The sequence below is a fragment of the Gracilinanus agilis genome, chromosome 4 (genome assembly GCF_016433145.1).
Source record: "Gracilinanus agilis isolate LMUSP501 chromosome 4, AgileGrace, whole genome shotgun sequence".
In the NCBI taxonomy this organism is placed as follows: Eukaryota; Metazoa; Chordata; class Mammalia; order Didelphimorphia; family Didelphidae; genus Gracilinanus; species Gracilinanus agilis.
Window position 1 is genome coordinate 359,103,258 of NC_058133.1, and position 16,236 is coordinate 359,119,493.

At 35.1% G+C, this 16,236-nt stretch overlaps 1 protein-coding gene across 1 annotated transcript in view; it reads left to right on the forward strand.

Annotated features, from left to right (window-relative positions):
* The window catches only part of ARMC2 (armadillo repeat containing 2), a 169,756-nt gene that overhangs the window by 59,637 nt on the left and 93,883 nt on the right, over positions 1-16,236 (forward strand). Inside the window, exons 7-9 of the mRNA XM_044676675.1 lie at positions 847-949; positions 8,811-8,986; positions 13,258-13,360. Coding sequence (XP_044532610.1) covers positions 847-949; positions 8,811-8,986; positions 13,258-13,360 — 382 coding nt within the window. The remainder of the gene's footprint in view (positions 1-846; positions 950-8,810; positions 8,987-13,257; positions 13,361-16,236) is intronic.

Consider the following 16,236-nt stretch of genomic DNA (forward strand, 5'->3'; position numbering starts at 1 on the left):
CTTTAGCCCAATCTTATTGGTAAGGCTTCTAATATTCCTTCTTTATAGATAATGCTTCCACTTGTTTTTAGACAGATACTGTTTACCATATTAAAGAAATGCTAATTTATTCTTATGTTTTTTAAAATAGCTTAATATAGACAGGTTCTATTTTGCCCAAAGTGATTTTTTGCACCTCTCGATAGAATTATGTGACTTAAAAAAATTACTAATATGTTCTATATGGGATAAGACTATAGCAGACATTCTTGCCATCTCCTGGAAAAGGTGTAAATTTCCTAGGTATAATAAGAATTCTCCTTATTTGTTCTTATTGTTTATTGATGAGGACTTTGTTCTGACAGTAACTAAATTTTGTAGCATTAGTGGGAATCTCCAAGTCAATACCTTAAGACTGATAGAATTCACACACAACCATCCTGGAAGTTGGAATTGGCCTTTAAAAAGAAGTCATGTTAGAGGGACTCTTAGGTTCAGACTTGCAGGAGATGAAGACCCAAAAAGAGATATGAGAAGAAAGGTCTTTTTTTTGTTTTTAATCTTACCTTGCTTTACATTTTACTTTACCTTCTTAGAATCAGTACTATGTATTGGTTCCAAGGCAGAAGAGCAGTAAGGGCTAGGCAATGAAGGTTAAATGACTAGCCCCGGGTCACCCAGCTAGGAAGTGTCTAAGGTAAAATTTGAACTCAGGAAGATAAGTCTTCTTGACTATATCTACTGTACCACCTATCTACCCCTTATTAAATTTAGTTCTGACCATAAAATACTTGTAATTACTAAGGCTATAGTTACAAATTATATCTAACAGATTTTTCCTCCTAACTTATCTTTGAAGTTTTAGAGATTCCGAGGAACTTGGAAGAAATTGAGATAGACACAGAAACAGAAGAGGAAGAAATCTTTTGGAGTACACGGATCTTACCAGTCTTACATGAATTAGAGAAGGGTAAGAAACAGTTAATTATTTTTTTTATTTTTATATTTTTAAACCCTTAACTTCTTCTGTGTATTAGTTCCTTGGTAGAAGAGTGGTAAGGGTAGGCAATGGGGGTCAAGTGACTTGCCCAGGGTCACACAGCTGGGAAACAGTTAATTTTTTAATGCACCATATTTATGAAAGGGATCTCAGAAAAAAAAAATCATTTGTGCCCTCCCTGTTGCCATGGTATTTTTAATACACTTTGCCCATGACCCTATACTTGTGCCTTACTTCAATACCTTGTCTTAGTGTAGAGGTAGCTTTACATCTTCAGAGTATTCTAGCAAAATGCAAGGTCCATCCAAGCTGGAAATGCCTTGAGTCTGGACCTCTTACAAGACTTCATCTTTTTTTTCTAAGAACTAGCTCTGAGATGCTTAATGTTATGTTAGTTCAGATTGATGGAAATTTTCAGCCAGGCAGTCTTTTAGGAACATCACTATGTTATAAAGAGTTGGAATAAATGTTAGTGGAGAAGGATTACCTCTGAGCAAAATCAGAGATCATGTGAATAAATATCCTTCTGAAATTTCAGTAAACAGGTATAAACACATATAGAGAACTTATTTTGGCCCTAACATTTTCCTGTATATTGCATATGAATAAATATTCTTGGTAAATGAAAGCTTGCTTTAATTGTACTAAGGGGACCTGTTAGTTAAAAGATTCCTATGTGAATCATTTTTTAAAAGATAGTAACCCCTTTCCCATTATGAATAATAATCCTTTAATTTGCTTGTTTTGTAAATTAAGATTTTAATATTTTAGATTTTCATGGAGTTGACCATACTATAATGCCTCACACTGCTGCATACCCTATCATAAAATGGCATTGAAATATGTTTAGCTCTTTATTCTTCGGATTTGCTTTAATTAAAAAAAATAAAATCATATACCAAATATAAAAAGGATTTAAAGTAATTTTTAAAACAAGTAAACAATTAAGATGTTTATAGTTAAAGGTTCTTTAACTATAGTTAAAGCCATTCTTACTTATTAGATTATAGTGGTTTAGGTGTTTCAGCATGCGATTGCTCAGGGTATCATGTGTACATATATATACATACATATATATGTATTTATACATTGTAAAAGGGAATTCTTTATTCCTTTTTTGATTTAACTGGAGATCTGGAGGTCCTCTTAACATAGAGATGTGTAGGGATTAACCTGCCCACAGTGACAGGAAGTAGGAAGGGGGGAGCCCCTTGCTGAGCCAGTTGAGGGCTGTCAGTTGCTGACAGGAGAGTGAGTTGCTGACAGTTAGTGAGTGAGTTGCTGACAGTTAGGACTGGGAGTTGTGGGAAAGTTGGCTGCTGGGCATGAGTTGGTCATTGGGGGTTGGTTCCTGGTAGTATGGGTTGGCATTTAGTTGCTGGAATATAAAGGCAGGCCTGAGCTTAATGAGGAGGGCTTTTGACTTTAGCCTTTAAAGGGCTTTTTGCCTCTGGGATCTCTAGAGAGCAGCAGGTCTGTCTACTAGGCAAGGATCTGCTGTCAGTTGGTTACTGACAGTTTGAGCTGCTATAGAAAACTGATTGAAGGAGTGAGTGAGTGGTAGCTGTGTATGATTTTAGGGGGTTAGGTAGTTAGTGAATCTTTTATCAATAGTGTAGTTTAGATAGACCTGATGTTTGCCAGGCAAAAAGAAGCTCAGAAGATAATTAGAGATAGTTATTAGGAATTTTAGGTATATTTATAGGGTATAACATTAGTAATCTCTCTTTCCTCTTTTCTATCTTTCCCTCCTTTACTATATTCTTTTACTATCTCTATTTTAATTAGACTAAATTGTTAATTGTTAAAAGCTGCTAAAGTTTTCTTTTCTCTGGCTTAAAGGAATAATATTAATTTATAACTCTACTATTTTCTCATTAAAACTTAAATTATCAAAAGCTACTCTCTTATTTTGACAAAACCCCTATTTTAACCCTCACATATAATTGGCGACAACGAAGGGACTTGAACCCTCAATCTTCTGATCATTTTCCTGTTAAAAAGCCAAAATTAGATGTAACCGGAAGACCTGTCTATCGATTTGTACAAGATTTAAGGGATGTAAACAATCATGTCATCAAAAGACATCCTGTGGTTCCAAGCCCACCCAGAATTATCTCCTCTATTATTAGCATGGCCTCATATTTTATGGTAGTACATTTGTGTTCAGCATTTTTCTCAATACTCATTCATGAAGATTCCAGTATATTTGTCTTCACCTGAAAAGGTTCTCAATGGACATGGTCTAGTTTGCCCCAAGGGTACATGTAAAGTCTCACTTTATTTTCGCAGATTTTAACACAAGATTTAGAAAATACTAAATTTAAGGAGAGCCATTTGATACACTCTCTAGATGATTTGCTCTTGGCCTCACCAAATGCCACAGCATGCCAAGAAGATAACAAACATCTTCTTTTGGAACTATATAAGAGAGGCCACAAGATCTCAAAGGCAAAAAGTTCATTGGTATCTCCCCAAAGTGGAGTATTTAGGGTTTATTTTAACTGCTGGTGCCTGCTTCATTTCCCCTAAATGCATCAAAGATATTAAAAAATTAAGTATTCCCTCCACTAAAGAACATTTGAGAGCAATTCTAGGAGCAACAGGGTTTTGTAGACAGTGGATTCCTTGCTATGGGGAAATTGCTAAACCCCTTATAGCACTGACAAAAAATTCAGTCACTGAGCCACTTAGGTTAGAGGTGGAACACATGTCAGCTCTTTCTAAATTGAAACAGGCTATCCTATCTGCCCCTGCTCCAGGCATTCCAGAATATAAAAAGCCATTTACTTTATATGTACCTGAACAGAGAAGGGTAGCTTCAGGTGTGTTAACTCAAACTTTAAAACCTGTTCAATATCCAGTTGCTTATTACTTGGCCCAGCTGGACCCAGTAGCTTCAGAAGCACCATTGTGTTTTAGAGTTGTAGCAGCAACAACTTTATTAGTAACTAAATCTGCTGATTTAGTATTGGGATGCCCACTAACAATAATGTGTCCATGTGAAATCAAAGCATTGTTGCTAAGGCATAGAACACAGGCATTCACCAAAGACTCACAAGATATGAAGTAACCTTGTTAGGCAATGAAAATATCATCTTAAAAATATCATACTTATCCCTGTCACCTTGCTTCTAGATTTACCAGTTACAGGAGAACCATTACACAATTGTGACTCTTTAGTGTCCACAGCTGAAAAACCTTGAGGTAATCTCCTGTACCCTCCTTTAGACAATCCAGATCTAATCTTTTTCACTGATGGTTCTTGTTTCATGAGGGATGGCAGTTGCCACACTGGAGCTGCTGTAGTCACAGAAGTTGCCACTCTGTGGTCAGCTTCACTGCCCTCAAATATAAAGTGCTCAAGGTGCAGAACTCATAGCTTTAAAACATGCCTGTATAATTGTGAAAGGCAAGAAAGCAACAATATACATGGATTATAGATTTTGGATTATGCTAGATAGCATTTGGATTATGTCATGCAGTGGGTATGCTTTGACTTCAAAGGGTTTTTTAAACTTTTTTTAACTTCATCAGGGAAAAGTATTGCAAATGCAGAAATAATTAATGAAGTTTTTTCTGCTCGCCAACTACCTGAAGCCCTGGCTATTGTACATTGCTCTGCTTATATAGGTGGAACTCACCCTGTCTCTAGAGGGAACCACCAGGCAGATATTGCTGCAAAACTCACTGCCTTACAAGGGCCTGAACTAATTCTAATTTTGTCAATTAGTAAGAAATCACATTTATCCCTTTCGTATAATGAAAAGGAAGTGAAAAAAATGGAAATAAAAATTCAAAGCAAAATAAATTAATGGAGTATGGGTGTCATCTGAAGGAAAACCCTTACTCTCTAGAAGTTTTTATCACCAAATATGTCAACCCATTCATAAAAACGGTCATTTTAAAATGCAAGGCATTGTAGACTCTACCCTGGTATAACTACCATAGTCTCTAGGGTGCAACCTGCTCCACCATCAAGCATATAACCAACATGACTTTCGTGGAAAAGCTTTTGGTGGATGCCCTTTGGTTTACACACCTTTTGAACATCTACAAATTGATTTTATTATATTGCCAAGTGCTGGACATAATAAACTTTGTCTAGTTATTGTAGACCAGCTGACCAGATGGCCAGAAGCTTTTCCTACCGCTCGAGCCACAGTGGCTTTTGTTGCCAAAGTGCTCTTAAAAGAAGTTATACCTCATTTTGGCCTGCTAGCATGTATTGATTTAGACAGGGGAACTCATTTTGCTGATTCAGTTTTATCTCAAATTTATTCCTGTTTGGGGATAATTCCTAGATTCCATGTACTGTATCATCTCCAGAGCTCAGGCCAAGTTGAAAGAATGAATAGAGAACTTAAGACCATGATTGGAAAACTGTGCTCTGAGACTCATTTAAAATGACCTGACATTTTTCCTCTAGCTCTATTTTATCTTCAAAGCAACATATATAGATATTATATTTGTTACTGAGCTACCTTGATGTATAGGGAATAGTCATATTGAACTAGGAAAAATGGCAAGAAACTGGCTGTAACCAAAGTGTACTAGGAAAGGTGGGTAACTTTTTGCAGGATTAGTGACCATCACTACCCTGCTTTACTCCTCCTGCTATGACCAGAAATTCATTATACCCAAAGCCCAGCAATGTATCTTTGTTGACTGAGACAAGGATTCTTGTCTCTGTGATGACTGAGATCAAGGTGCACCCTTGGCCTAAATCTCTCTTCCATTCCCCATCCTTATGCCCTGGGTGGACTCTTTCAGCTTTATATGCCTTTCCTTGTTGAGTAAAACATGCCTGTATTAAAGAGCTGTTGTTTTTAGCATCATTGGCCCATTTACCTTTACTCTGAAATCCTCTTAAATCTCCCAAATTGCTTCCATGGATTGGGACAGATAGGCATTAACATTCTTTTGTCTCCACAGAGGATAAACTAAGAGAGAAAAACTGTAACAATCTAATGAGAGAAATTGAGATTTTTACATAAGGGAACAAGATGCCAGTGGAGAATGTTGTATCTGCACACATAGATCTCATTAACACATAGACATATTGAGTAGCTACCATTTGGAGTTGGGCAACTAGATAGGTGATGCCTTTAGATTCCTATTAGCTCTTGCATTCTATTATATGATGAAGAACATCCTTTGAAGGTGAGATGCTTGCTCCCTGCTAGTTTAACAAGTTTTTTTTTTAAACAATGATTCTTTGAAGATAGCAAACCAGGAAAAAATGTATGTGTGAAATAACTGGGAAAAAAACCTACCAAAGACAACTCACAGTGGACTGATTCTTAGGGTTTCAAGAGAAATTGCCAATCACAGAAGAATCAAATAACAAAAACATTTCTCACAATAGAATTCATTTATTTTTCCCCTTTAAATTTAGTCTCAGTCATTTCCCACCAATTCTTTTTTTAAAGTACATAACTGTTAGGCATTGAAGGTTACTTAGCTATTGAGGTTTAAAATTTTTTTCTTAGATGTTATTGTTGAAAAGAGCTAAAAATGGACTGAGTCATTTCCTTCTGCAGTTGCATACTTCCTTTATGTGGGCTTTTAAGGGCATATTATATTTATTTCAGATTGGTTTCTTACTTTTAAATTTAATGATGAGATCCATTAGTAATGCCATTTATTTACAACTGAAGATTTCATGCTTTGCATTCTTTTAGGTTACCCCTTGGGTTCAGTTTTATGGGCTTATTTTTCTTATTTTTTTAATTACTTAGCCAACATACAACTTTTAAAAATTGTGTTTCCTGAAGTTTCTAATAGTACAATTTTTTATCCTTACTTATCCTGTCTCTTCCCCACCTCCAAATGTTATTACATCAGTTAAGTTAGGACCCACTACTGATATGAGATTGCTTTCAGATCTTGTTCCATTTAAACCCTGTTTCTCGCAGGTGATTCAGTAAAATAGTATGATATGGCATTCAGAAAAAGCCAATATAATTTTAGTTTGCATTAAGAAAGACAATGTCTAGATTTTTTAAAAATATTAATTAAAATTAGGCAAAAGTGGGACAGCAGTCCTTTCTCTCTTGGAAAAGACTAGATAGATGAATTCTAGAAATCATTATTGATCAGGTACAGGTAGGACAAAATGGTCTCTGAGATCCCTAATAATTTTGAGATTCTCAAACTCTTATGGCACCAGTAAGTTTAAAAAACAACTACATCCTTTACCATTTATATTAGAATCAATGCTGTGTATTGGTTCCAATGTTGAAGAGCAATAAGGGCTAGGCAATAGAGGTTAAGCAACTTGCCCAGGATCACCCAGATAGGAAGTGTCTGAGGCCACATTTGAACCCAGGACCTCCTATCTCTCAGCCTGGCTCTCAATCCACTTAGCCATTTAGCTGCCCTCAGCCACTAGTAAATTTGATAATCATATGGCCTATACTTTTATGTAAATCATTTATAAAAATATTGAAAGGCGGTAGGCCCAAGGGCAAGATCCTTAAGGCACTCCCCAAGACACTTTCCAGATTGACATCAATCCATTAATTGTTGTTGTCTGGTATTCAGCTAATTTTCTGTTCATCAAATCGTATTAACTCTACTGTCCGCTGTCATCAAACTTGTATCTCTCCTTCTTGTCCAAAGGGACAACATAAGAGATTTTGTAAAATTCTTTAATAAAATCTAACTATGATATATTGATAGCCTTCTATTATCTCTTCCAGTGTAATGTATATGTTTAAAAAGGAAAAGAATTTAAGCTAACCTTTCTTTGATGATGCCATATTAGCATCATCTTAATTATTTCGTTATTGCTGCTTCCCTTTCTAAACTCTTAAAGCATCCTTTTATATATATATGTATGTATGTATATATATATATATGTATATATATATATATATATATATATATATATATATAATACATTCTAGGATTTTTCCAGTAATAAAAGATAATTCCATCCAGTAGGCATTTATTGAATGTTTATTATGTAGAAGGACTGGTGATTAAGAGATTTAATATATTGTTCCTGCTCTTGGGGCTTACCATCTAGTTGAGGAGATAGGAAGAGTTAAAGGATATATAGTAATACAAAATGACATGTGATCTTCTAATCCTATAGATCAGGGGTCGGCAATGTATGGCTCTTTCTGCAGGAGCCATAAAGTCAATTTTTTTTCAGGCACTGTTACAGGAGTGCGCACTGTGAGCACTATATGGCTCTCACGAAATTACATTTTAAAAAATGTGGCGTTTATGGCTCTCATGGCCAAAAAGGTTGCCGACCCCTGGTATAGATAAATAAAGGCTTTAAGAGTTCAGTAGGTATTAGTGTGGATGTAAAATGTTTCACTGAAAAACTGGGTTTTAAGAAGGGTCTTATAAGGAGCTGAAAACTCAGAGCTTGAAATAAAGATGAACAGGCAGGGGAGAAATGCCATTTTGGGGGGTGACTTGGAATCAGAAATGGATGTGGTTATGTTTGGGTAGACAGTGAGTTGAAAATACAGCTAGGGTGGTGTTTGTAGGCTATTCTATGTAAAGAAAAGCCATCTATAATAAAAAAATATCTTCCATTCTTATATTTCCCATGTAAATTTTGGACAGATTTTAAATGATAGCTATTTTATTTCCTAGGTGAGTTAATATGATTAGTCTATAAAATTGGAGGGGAAATCAAACTGTTAAAAAAAATCCAAGTAGTTTGAGGAGATGATAGGGGAAAGACAAAACCCAGAGTTTTAAAGGCGTCATTAAGGGCATGGGGTGTTTTACTATATTTGTTTTGACAGACTGGAAAGATTGACCTTTAATGATAAGTGATGATTTCTTCTCTTTGCTCTCATAATAGAAGACAATATTGAAAATTTTTGTGTGGCCTGCACCCAGCTTCATCAAGCTTTAGAGGAAGGAAGCATGCTTGGAAAGAGATTCAAGAAAAGAAGTGTACTTCTGAAGACATTATATAAACTGGTTGATGTTGGTTCAGACTTGCTCAGCCTCAAACTTGCAAAAATCATTCTAGCTGTAAGTTTTTCTTTCTTGTGTATTAGTAGGTTGTTCTAAAAAAGCAATTAACTTGTGGACAAATTTTAAAATGCCACAGTGTTAGAAATAAATTTAAAGTTGAAATAAATGGTTGTAAAAATGTCTTTGAGAGGCATAGTGCAAGTCTAAGATTGAAAACATAAAAATTTTAAGATTGAATACTTGATTAGTTTTAATTACTCATTCTGAAATATTCTGATCAGTGTTCTATTCTTTTAATATTCCGAACTCAGTTCTGATCAGTATCAGAGAGTAAGACTCAGTGATAACTATTCTGACTCTTGATTTCATCAATAAATTAAAATTCTCTAGCCAGTAAAATAACAGCATTTATAACTGTATATATTTATATAATAACACACTTTATAATTATTTGTAAAACAGTGACAACAGATATATGTGTTAACCTGAAAATATGAATTCTATTCTGGTTTTATAAAATGCTTAGATATTAAGACATTGTGTAAGTAGAAGGGAAAGATAGGCATCAAGATAGAAACCCTGCCTTAAATAAAATTGTGCTAATGACTGAAAGGAACACTATATTATTAACATAAACAATTTGATCAAAAGATGACATATTATCTTCAAGCCCTTTGAAAGAACAATTGAAACAAATGGACTGTATTGTATTTACTTTTAAAGGTAAAACTTTTATTGTGAGGACCCTAAAATTAACATAATTTTGAAATTTGATTGTTAAAATAGTTGAATGAATATCAACATATCTCATCTATCTTACATTATCTTAATTAGCTGCAGTTAACATATTTCTTCCTTAATTTTTGATACTATATTTAATATTCTAATCAAAATTTCAATATCAGATTTCAATTTGATAAAAAAGACATGCTACATGCAAAAGAGATGTGTGTTAACCTCTTCAGGTTCTTTAAGTTGATATTTTTGTTATGAATACAAAAAAGATAAAGGAAGCAGTTCTTAACTTAAAATGTTTAAAAAGCATTTTTGAAAAAAACTTTTCACAAGGCAAATAGTCTGGACTTAATTTTATAGGAATTATACTTATAATTATTTGCTATTTAAAATCTTCAGCCTGCCTTTGGTTGTATGTTTTATAATTCAGAAAGATTGTATAGTAGCATTTTTTGACCCCATGGAGATTTCAGTGACCAGTTGGTGATAAAAATTAACTAATTGGGGGCAGCTGGGTAGCTCAGTGGATTGAGAGCCAGGCCTAGAGCCTGGAGGTCCTGGGTTCAAATCTGGCCTCAGACACTTCCCAGCTGTGTGACCCTGGGCAAGTCACTTGACCCCCATTGCCTGCCCTTACCACTCTTCCACCTATAAGTCAATACACAGAAGTTAAAGGTTTAAAAATAATAATAAAAAAATTAACTAATCAGCATGTTTGAATGAAGGAAAATGACTTCTACTGAGTATTTATATTCTAAGTAACTAAACAAAGCCAAAATTATCTTTACAAAGGAAATGGCATCAAGTATGAAATTAGTGTTTGAATCATAAATAGATGAGCAGAGATGCAGGAATACTACTTAGTAATGTTCCAGCAGTGTAGTACCTTGCTGCATCTAAGCTGAGTAAAACCAGAATCTTCTTCCTTAGGTCTAAGAAAATTTTTTTTCAAAGGAGAACATCAGGCTAACCTGATTTATCAAAAATCCTAGAAAATCTCTAAATGATTTTTAGAGCAAATACAACCATAATTTTTTAGTTTCTCTTCACATTGTGTTCCTATAAATAGCATAATTTAAAAGGTTCAATTAGTCTACTTGAAATAAAATTTTTTATTAGTTTTAACTCATACAAATTTTGAGCATACTCTAAAGAAAATTCTCCAAAATGTGCAGTTACTAAAAATGGTTAAACAAAGGATCAAGGATTAATTGCAACTCATGAGTATGCACATAAGCAGCCACTTTATATGTTAAAATTTTGCCATTTCTTTAAAAAATAGAAATGTTTTTTATAATAAATTAATACCAATGTTGCCCAATATTAAGAGTTTTGTTGCCATTTAATGGTGCCAGTTTAGATACTCATGTGGCAATGTCTATTATACCCTTCAGGGTTTGTGTCTTCTAAAAGTATCATTCATGAGTTTGCATCAGTTGGGTTCCCTCCACCATTGAATTATTGTTGTTGAGTTATTCCTTGAGTCTTGGGAGGACTACAAGTGAAACAGCTCAACAGCAACAACAATGTTCTATAGGTGTTAATAATATCTTACCTAGCTAATCTTATTTTATTTTATTTTTTGGTGTGGGGAGGAGGGCAGTGCCAGGTTTCTCATTTGCATCAGTATGGAAAATTTCTGCTGTTGAAACTCCCTTTACTGATACAGATTTGCAATTCATGTGTAACATAAAGTCTTAGAGAGCTGCCTGGAACTTTGAGAGGTTAAGTAATTTGCCTGTAGCCACACATCTAGTATATGTTAAAGCAGAACTTGAAGCTGGGTGTTCTTGACTCAAGGCCAGTCCTCTGTCTGCTCTGTGTTACATTGCCTCTCATCAGTCAATCAGCCTGTATGTATTAAATTCTTACTATGGACTAGGGGCTAGTTAATAGAAGAACAATGTCTTTAATTTATCCCATTTGTTCTACATTAGTTAGACTGCCTTCAGAGCAGCATTCAGTTCTGGGTACCATATTTTAAAAGTGACATTGACAAGATGGGGGTCTCTCTAGAGGACAGGATAGTAGAAGATCTGAAAACTGTGTCATATAAGGACTGGTTAAAGAAACTGGGGATGCTTAGTCTGGAGAGAAGTCTTAAGACTGGAAGATCGAGAATATGATAATCATCTTCAGGTATTTTCAGAGCTAATACATGAAAGAGAACCAGAATCTTAGAGTTAGAAGAGCCAATAAGTCATCAAGTTTAGCTGTGTGACCTTGGGCAAGTCATTTAATCCCCATTGCCTACCCCTTACCACTCTTCTACCCTGGAACCAATACATAGTATTGATTCTAAACTGGAAGAGAAGGGTTTAAAAAAAAAGTCATCTAGTTTAATCTTTACATGAACCCTGACCCCTTTCTATTGCTCACCTAACAAGTCGTCTCATCCATTTTTAGACTGAAGACCTCCAGGAACAAGGGAGGAATTCTTTATGTCTCAAAGCAACCCATTTCATTCTTAGATAGCTGTAATTGTTAGGAAGTTCTTACCTATACTGAGTCAAAAAACTAATTTCCACCTGGTAGCCCTAATTCTGTCCTGTGAGACCAAAAAGAATGAATCTAATTTCTTTAATATATGAAAAGCTTTCAATTATTTGAATGTAATGTTCATATTTCCCCCTTCATATTATCCTACATATTTTAAATTGTCTTACCTTTATGATCATCCATTTCTCTAGATGTACTCAACCTTCTTATTAGTTTTCCTAAATTATCACTCCCAGAACAGATTGAAATTATTTTGTGTGGTTCTGTCAAGTAGAAGTTTCAAGGGAGATAGATTTGGGATTATATATAGATTACATATAGATTTTAAAGAATTTTTCGGTAATTTGAACTGTCAAAAAATGAAATTGGGTGATGTGGATCATAGATTTAGAACTGGCTAAAAGTGAATTAAAAATTTTTTTAAATTACACTTGGAAACATTTTTTAGCATTTGTTTTCTTACATTTTATGATCCAAATTCTCTTCCTTCCTTTTCTCCCACTGCTCCAAAGATAGTAAATAATCTAATATAGGTTATACAAGTGGTGTCAGGCAACATATCACAGATTTAGAACTGAAAAGTAGAAGTCATCTAAATATGATTTCCTCATTTTGAGGAAATTGAGAGCTAGAGAAGTGAATGACTTGAAACAAGATCACACAGTTAGTGACAAATCTATGATTCAAACCTGGGGCCCTCAGAATCTGAAACAAAATCTGAAATTATTTCATTTGTACCATTCAGGGAGATCTATCGTGAATTATATGTTCACTTAGATAGGATTGAGCACTTGTGCATTGGGGAAAGGGGGTTAGAGTATATGGTAGCTAAGGTTTCTTCTAGCTCAAAAAAATTGTCATGCCTCTATTTATCAAAATTGTATAAGTTGAATAGTGCACTAGCAAAACCCTTTAACTTGTCTATTAGAATTTTGAAATGTGGCTGATTCATTTTCAGAACTCTCAATTTCAACTTTAAAAATACTTTTGCAGCACTATTTTAAACAGTTGTTTCTTTATTGTTTTCTTTAAAAGTATAACAAGTTTTAATTTTCTACCAAAATAGATATGTAAGATTTTTTTTTTCTCTGCAGCTTAAAGTAAGTGGAAAGAATCTTCTCAATGTCTGCAAACTCATATTTAAAATTAGCAGGAGTGAGAAGAATGATTCTCTCATCCAAAATGATAGTATTCTTGGTAAGTATTGTTCAACATTACCATTTGTCAAAAAATTTAAACTTAATGCTGATTTTTTTTTTGGAGAAAGGAGGGAAAGTTATTATTAGAGGGTGTTTTTGTTATTATCGTTCAGTCATTTTAGTTGTGTCCAACTCTACATGAATACTTTTGTAGTTTTCTTGGCAAAGATACTGGTGTGGTTTGCCAATTCCTTCTCTACCTCATTTTATAGATGAGGAACTGAGGCAAATAGGGTGAAGTGACTTGCCCAGGGTCATGCAAGCTAGTATCTGAGGCCAGATTTTAACTCAGGAAGATGAATACACCTGACTCCAGGCAGAGCAGTCTATCCATGGGCTCCCTAGCTGCCCCATTGGATACTATAATGAAACAAATATATAATGCATATTATTTTTTTTGCCCTCCATTTGTGCACATTCAACTTTAAATTTCCCTTCAGAGAGCACTAGCTGTGATTATGGAGACTATGTGGAACCATCGAAATGTATACCTTTTAAACATTCATTTTTTTTTGAAACTTGAATAATTTACTTCAAGAGAGTAGTTTGCAAAACTGGCCTCATGTACTTCCTAGCTGTGTGACTCAGGACAAGTCACTTAACTCCAACTGCATAGCCCTTAACATTTTCTGTCTTGGGGCTGATACTTAGTATTAATTCTAAGACAGAAGGTAAGGATTTAAAAAAGAGAGAGAAGTAGTTTTCATTTTAGACCATATGAGTGCTTGAATCTTAAATCTTTTTTTTTGAAAGTACCAGAAAAGATAGAAAAATAGATGGTAGCATGAATAGATTAAAAAGCACCTATGGAACCTGTTAGTTCAGGTTATTTTACTATGTTTTTGGCAGACATGGAGAAAAGCATCAAAAGCTTAATATCTCGGGGCAGCTGGGTAGCTCAGTGGAGTGAGAGTCAGGCCTAGAGACAGGAGGTCCTAGGTTCAAACCCGGCCTCAGCCACTTCCCAGCTGTGTGACCCTGGGCAAGTCACTTGACCCCCATTGCCCACCCTTACCAATCTTCCACCTATGAGATAATACACCGAAGTACAAGGGTTAAAAAAAAAAAAAAAGCTTAATATCTGCTTTAAAGATCTCTTTGGAGCAATAAGAGAAAAGAAAATTCTTTGAGGTGATTCCCCCACTTCTCACTCCAGGAGTTGCAGCTTTTGTGATCATTAAATGAATTGGGTTAATGTAAACTATGTTGGAACAACACAAGAAAATGGAAAACAATTTGAAGATTCTTTTTGAATAACTTTTCCCTATCAGAGTACAAATAAAAATAAGAAATGGCTAATTTTTTATTAATTGATAGTGTGGAATAGAAATATTGAAAGTTAAAAGTGATTTTAAACAAAATATGAAATTAAAATAGCATTATCTTATTCTAAAATTTGTTCTTCTAAATCTAGCTTTGTATAGTTATAGAATCATAGAATAAGAGCTAGAAATGTCCTTAGTGGAGACCTAGTCCAATCCCCTCATTTTAAAGATTGAGTATGAGTGACTTGTCCAAAGTCCACATAGGCAATGAGGCCACAGGGCTGGGATTCAGACTCCACTGTATTCTTTCCAGTCCCCCCACATATCACTGACCCTACACTCAAGATGATTCCAGCTTTGGCAGGAAGGACCTGCCTAGTTTTGGAGAACACAGGATGGCTTCTAGTCCATGATGAAGAATTGGTAGGAGGATTGAAGCTCTAACCTAATCATTAATGCTTTTTAAAGTGTCTTTTCTTCACCTTGTGCCTTGGCTAGGCTTAGCTGTTTTCTGCTTCAATCTCCTCTTATCTTGCCCTTCTCAAGTCTAAGGCCACATGGCCATGGACATTCTTTTCCCAGATGCTCTCCTAACCCAGGCTCATTTTAGGACTTACCTGTTTCTTCTGGCAATGGCCCAAGAAACTTGAGTCTAGCTTTTTGAATCCAGATTCCTCATCTAGTTGCTCAGAATGGGGAGCCCCAATTTTCTGCACTCCAGGGAGATCTCTGAAGTCTAGCTCAGGTGTTCTCTGGGGAGAGTCTGGAGTGGAAGAGCATTTCCAGACATCCAGAATTTAGAAGAGAGCAATGCACAATTGAAGTAACTGACTATCTTACTATTCTTTCTTATTATTTCCTGTCGTCCTCTTGGCCTTTGTTGCCTTGAATTAGGAACAAGGTTCTACTTGTTTTAATCCTTGATTGCAAGGAAATCTTCATCCACCTTGAAGTACTTTTGTTTACTTAATCAATAAGCATTTATTATGCACCCACTAGGTGGCAGGTGCTGTTGTAGGTATTAAATATAGAAAGACAATAAAACAGCCTCTGCCTTTTAAGAATTTATGCCATTGGAGGAGACATTTTAGTGGGAGGAGGATGGAGGGGGTCATGCCCTAAAATGATGCTTCCTTCTTTAGATCCTGGGTCTAAGGTTGATAGATATGCTCTTTGGAGATTTGGGTTTTTAATGATAGACTCCAATTTGCCAACCCAAATTGGGGATTAAGAGATTTCTTTTTCATAGAATTAATATCTCCTCCATATATCATCTCTCCATGTTAGGGCTCACCTTGTTGAGCAGTGCCCATTTGCTTATGAAAAATACTCATGGTTCAAAGAGATTTTCCCTACATTTAAAGCAGAACCAATCTGACCAAATGTAAATAATATTCTACTGCACCATTTATCAAATGCTGCTTCTAAGTAAGTAATTCTCATTCATTCATTTGAATGAGTGCCAGTGTAAATCCTGGCACCAACTCCATTCTGAAAAATTGTCCAAATTCTACTTCCATTTTTGTAGTTATCAGCCTATTTTTCTTCTTGACTCTGATTTTATGCCTTGAAGGATTTCTGCTCAGCAACAAATACATTTTTTAAAGAA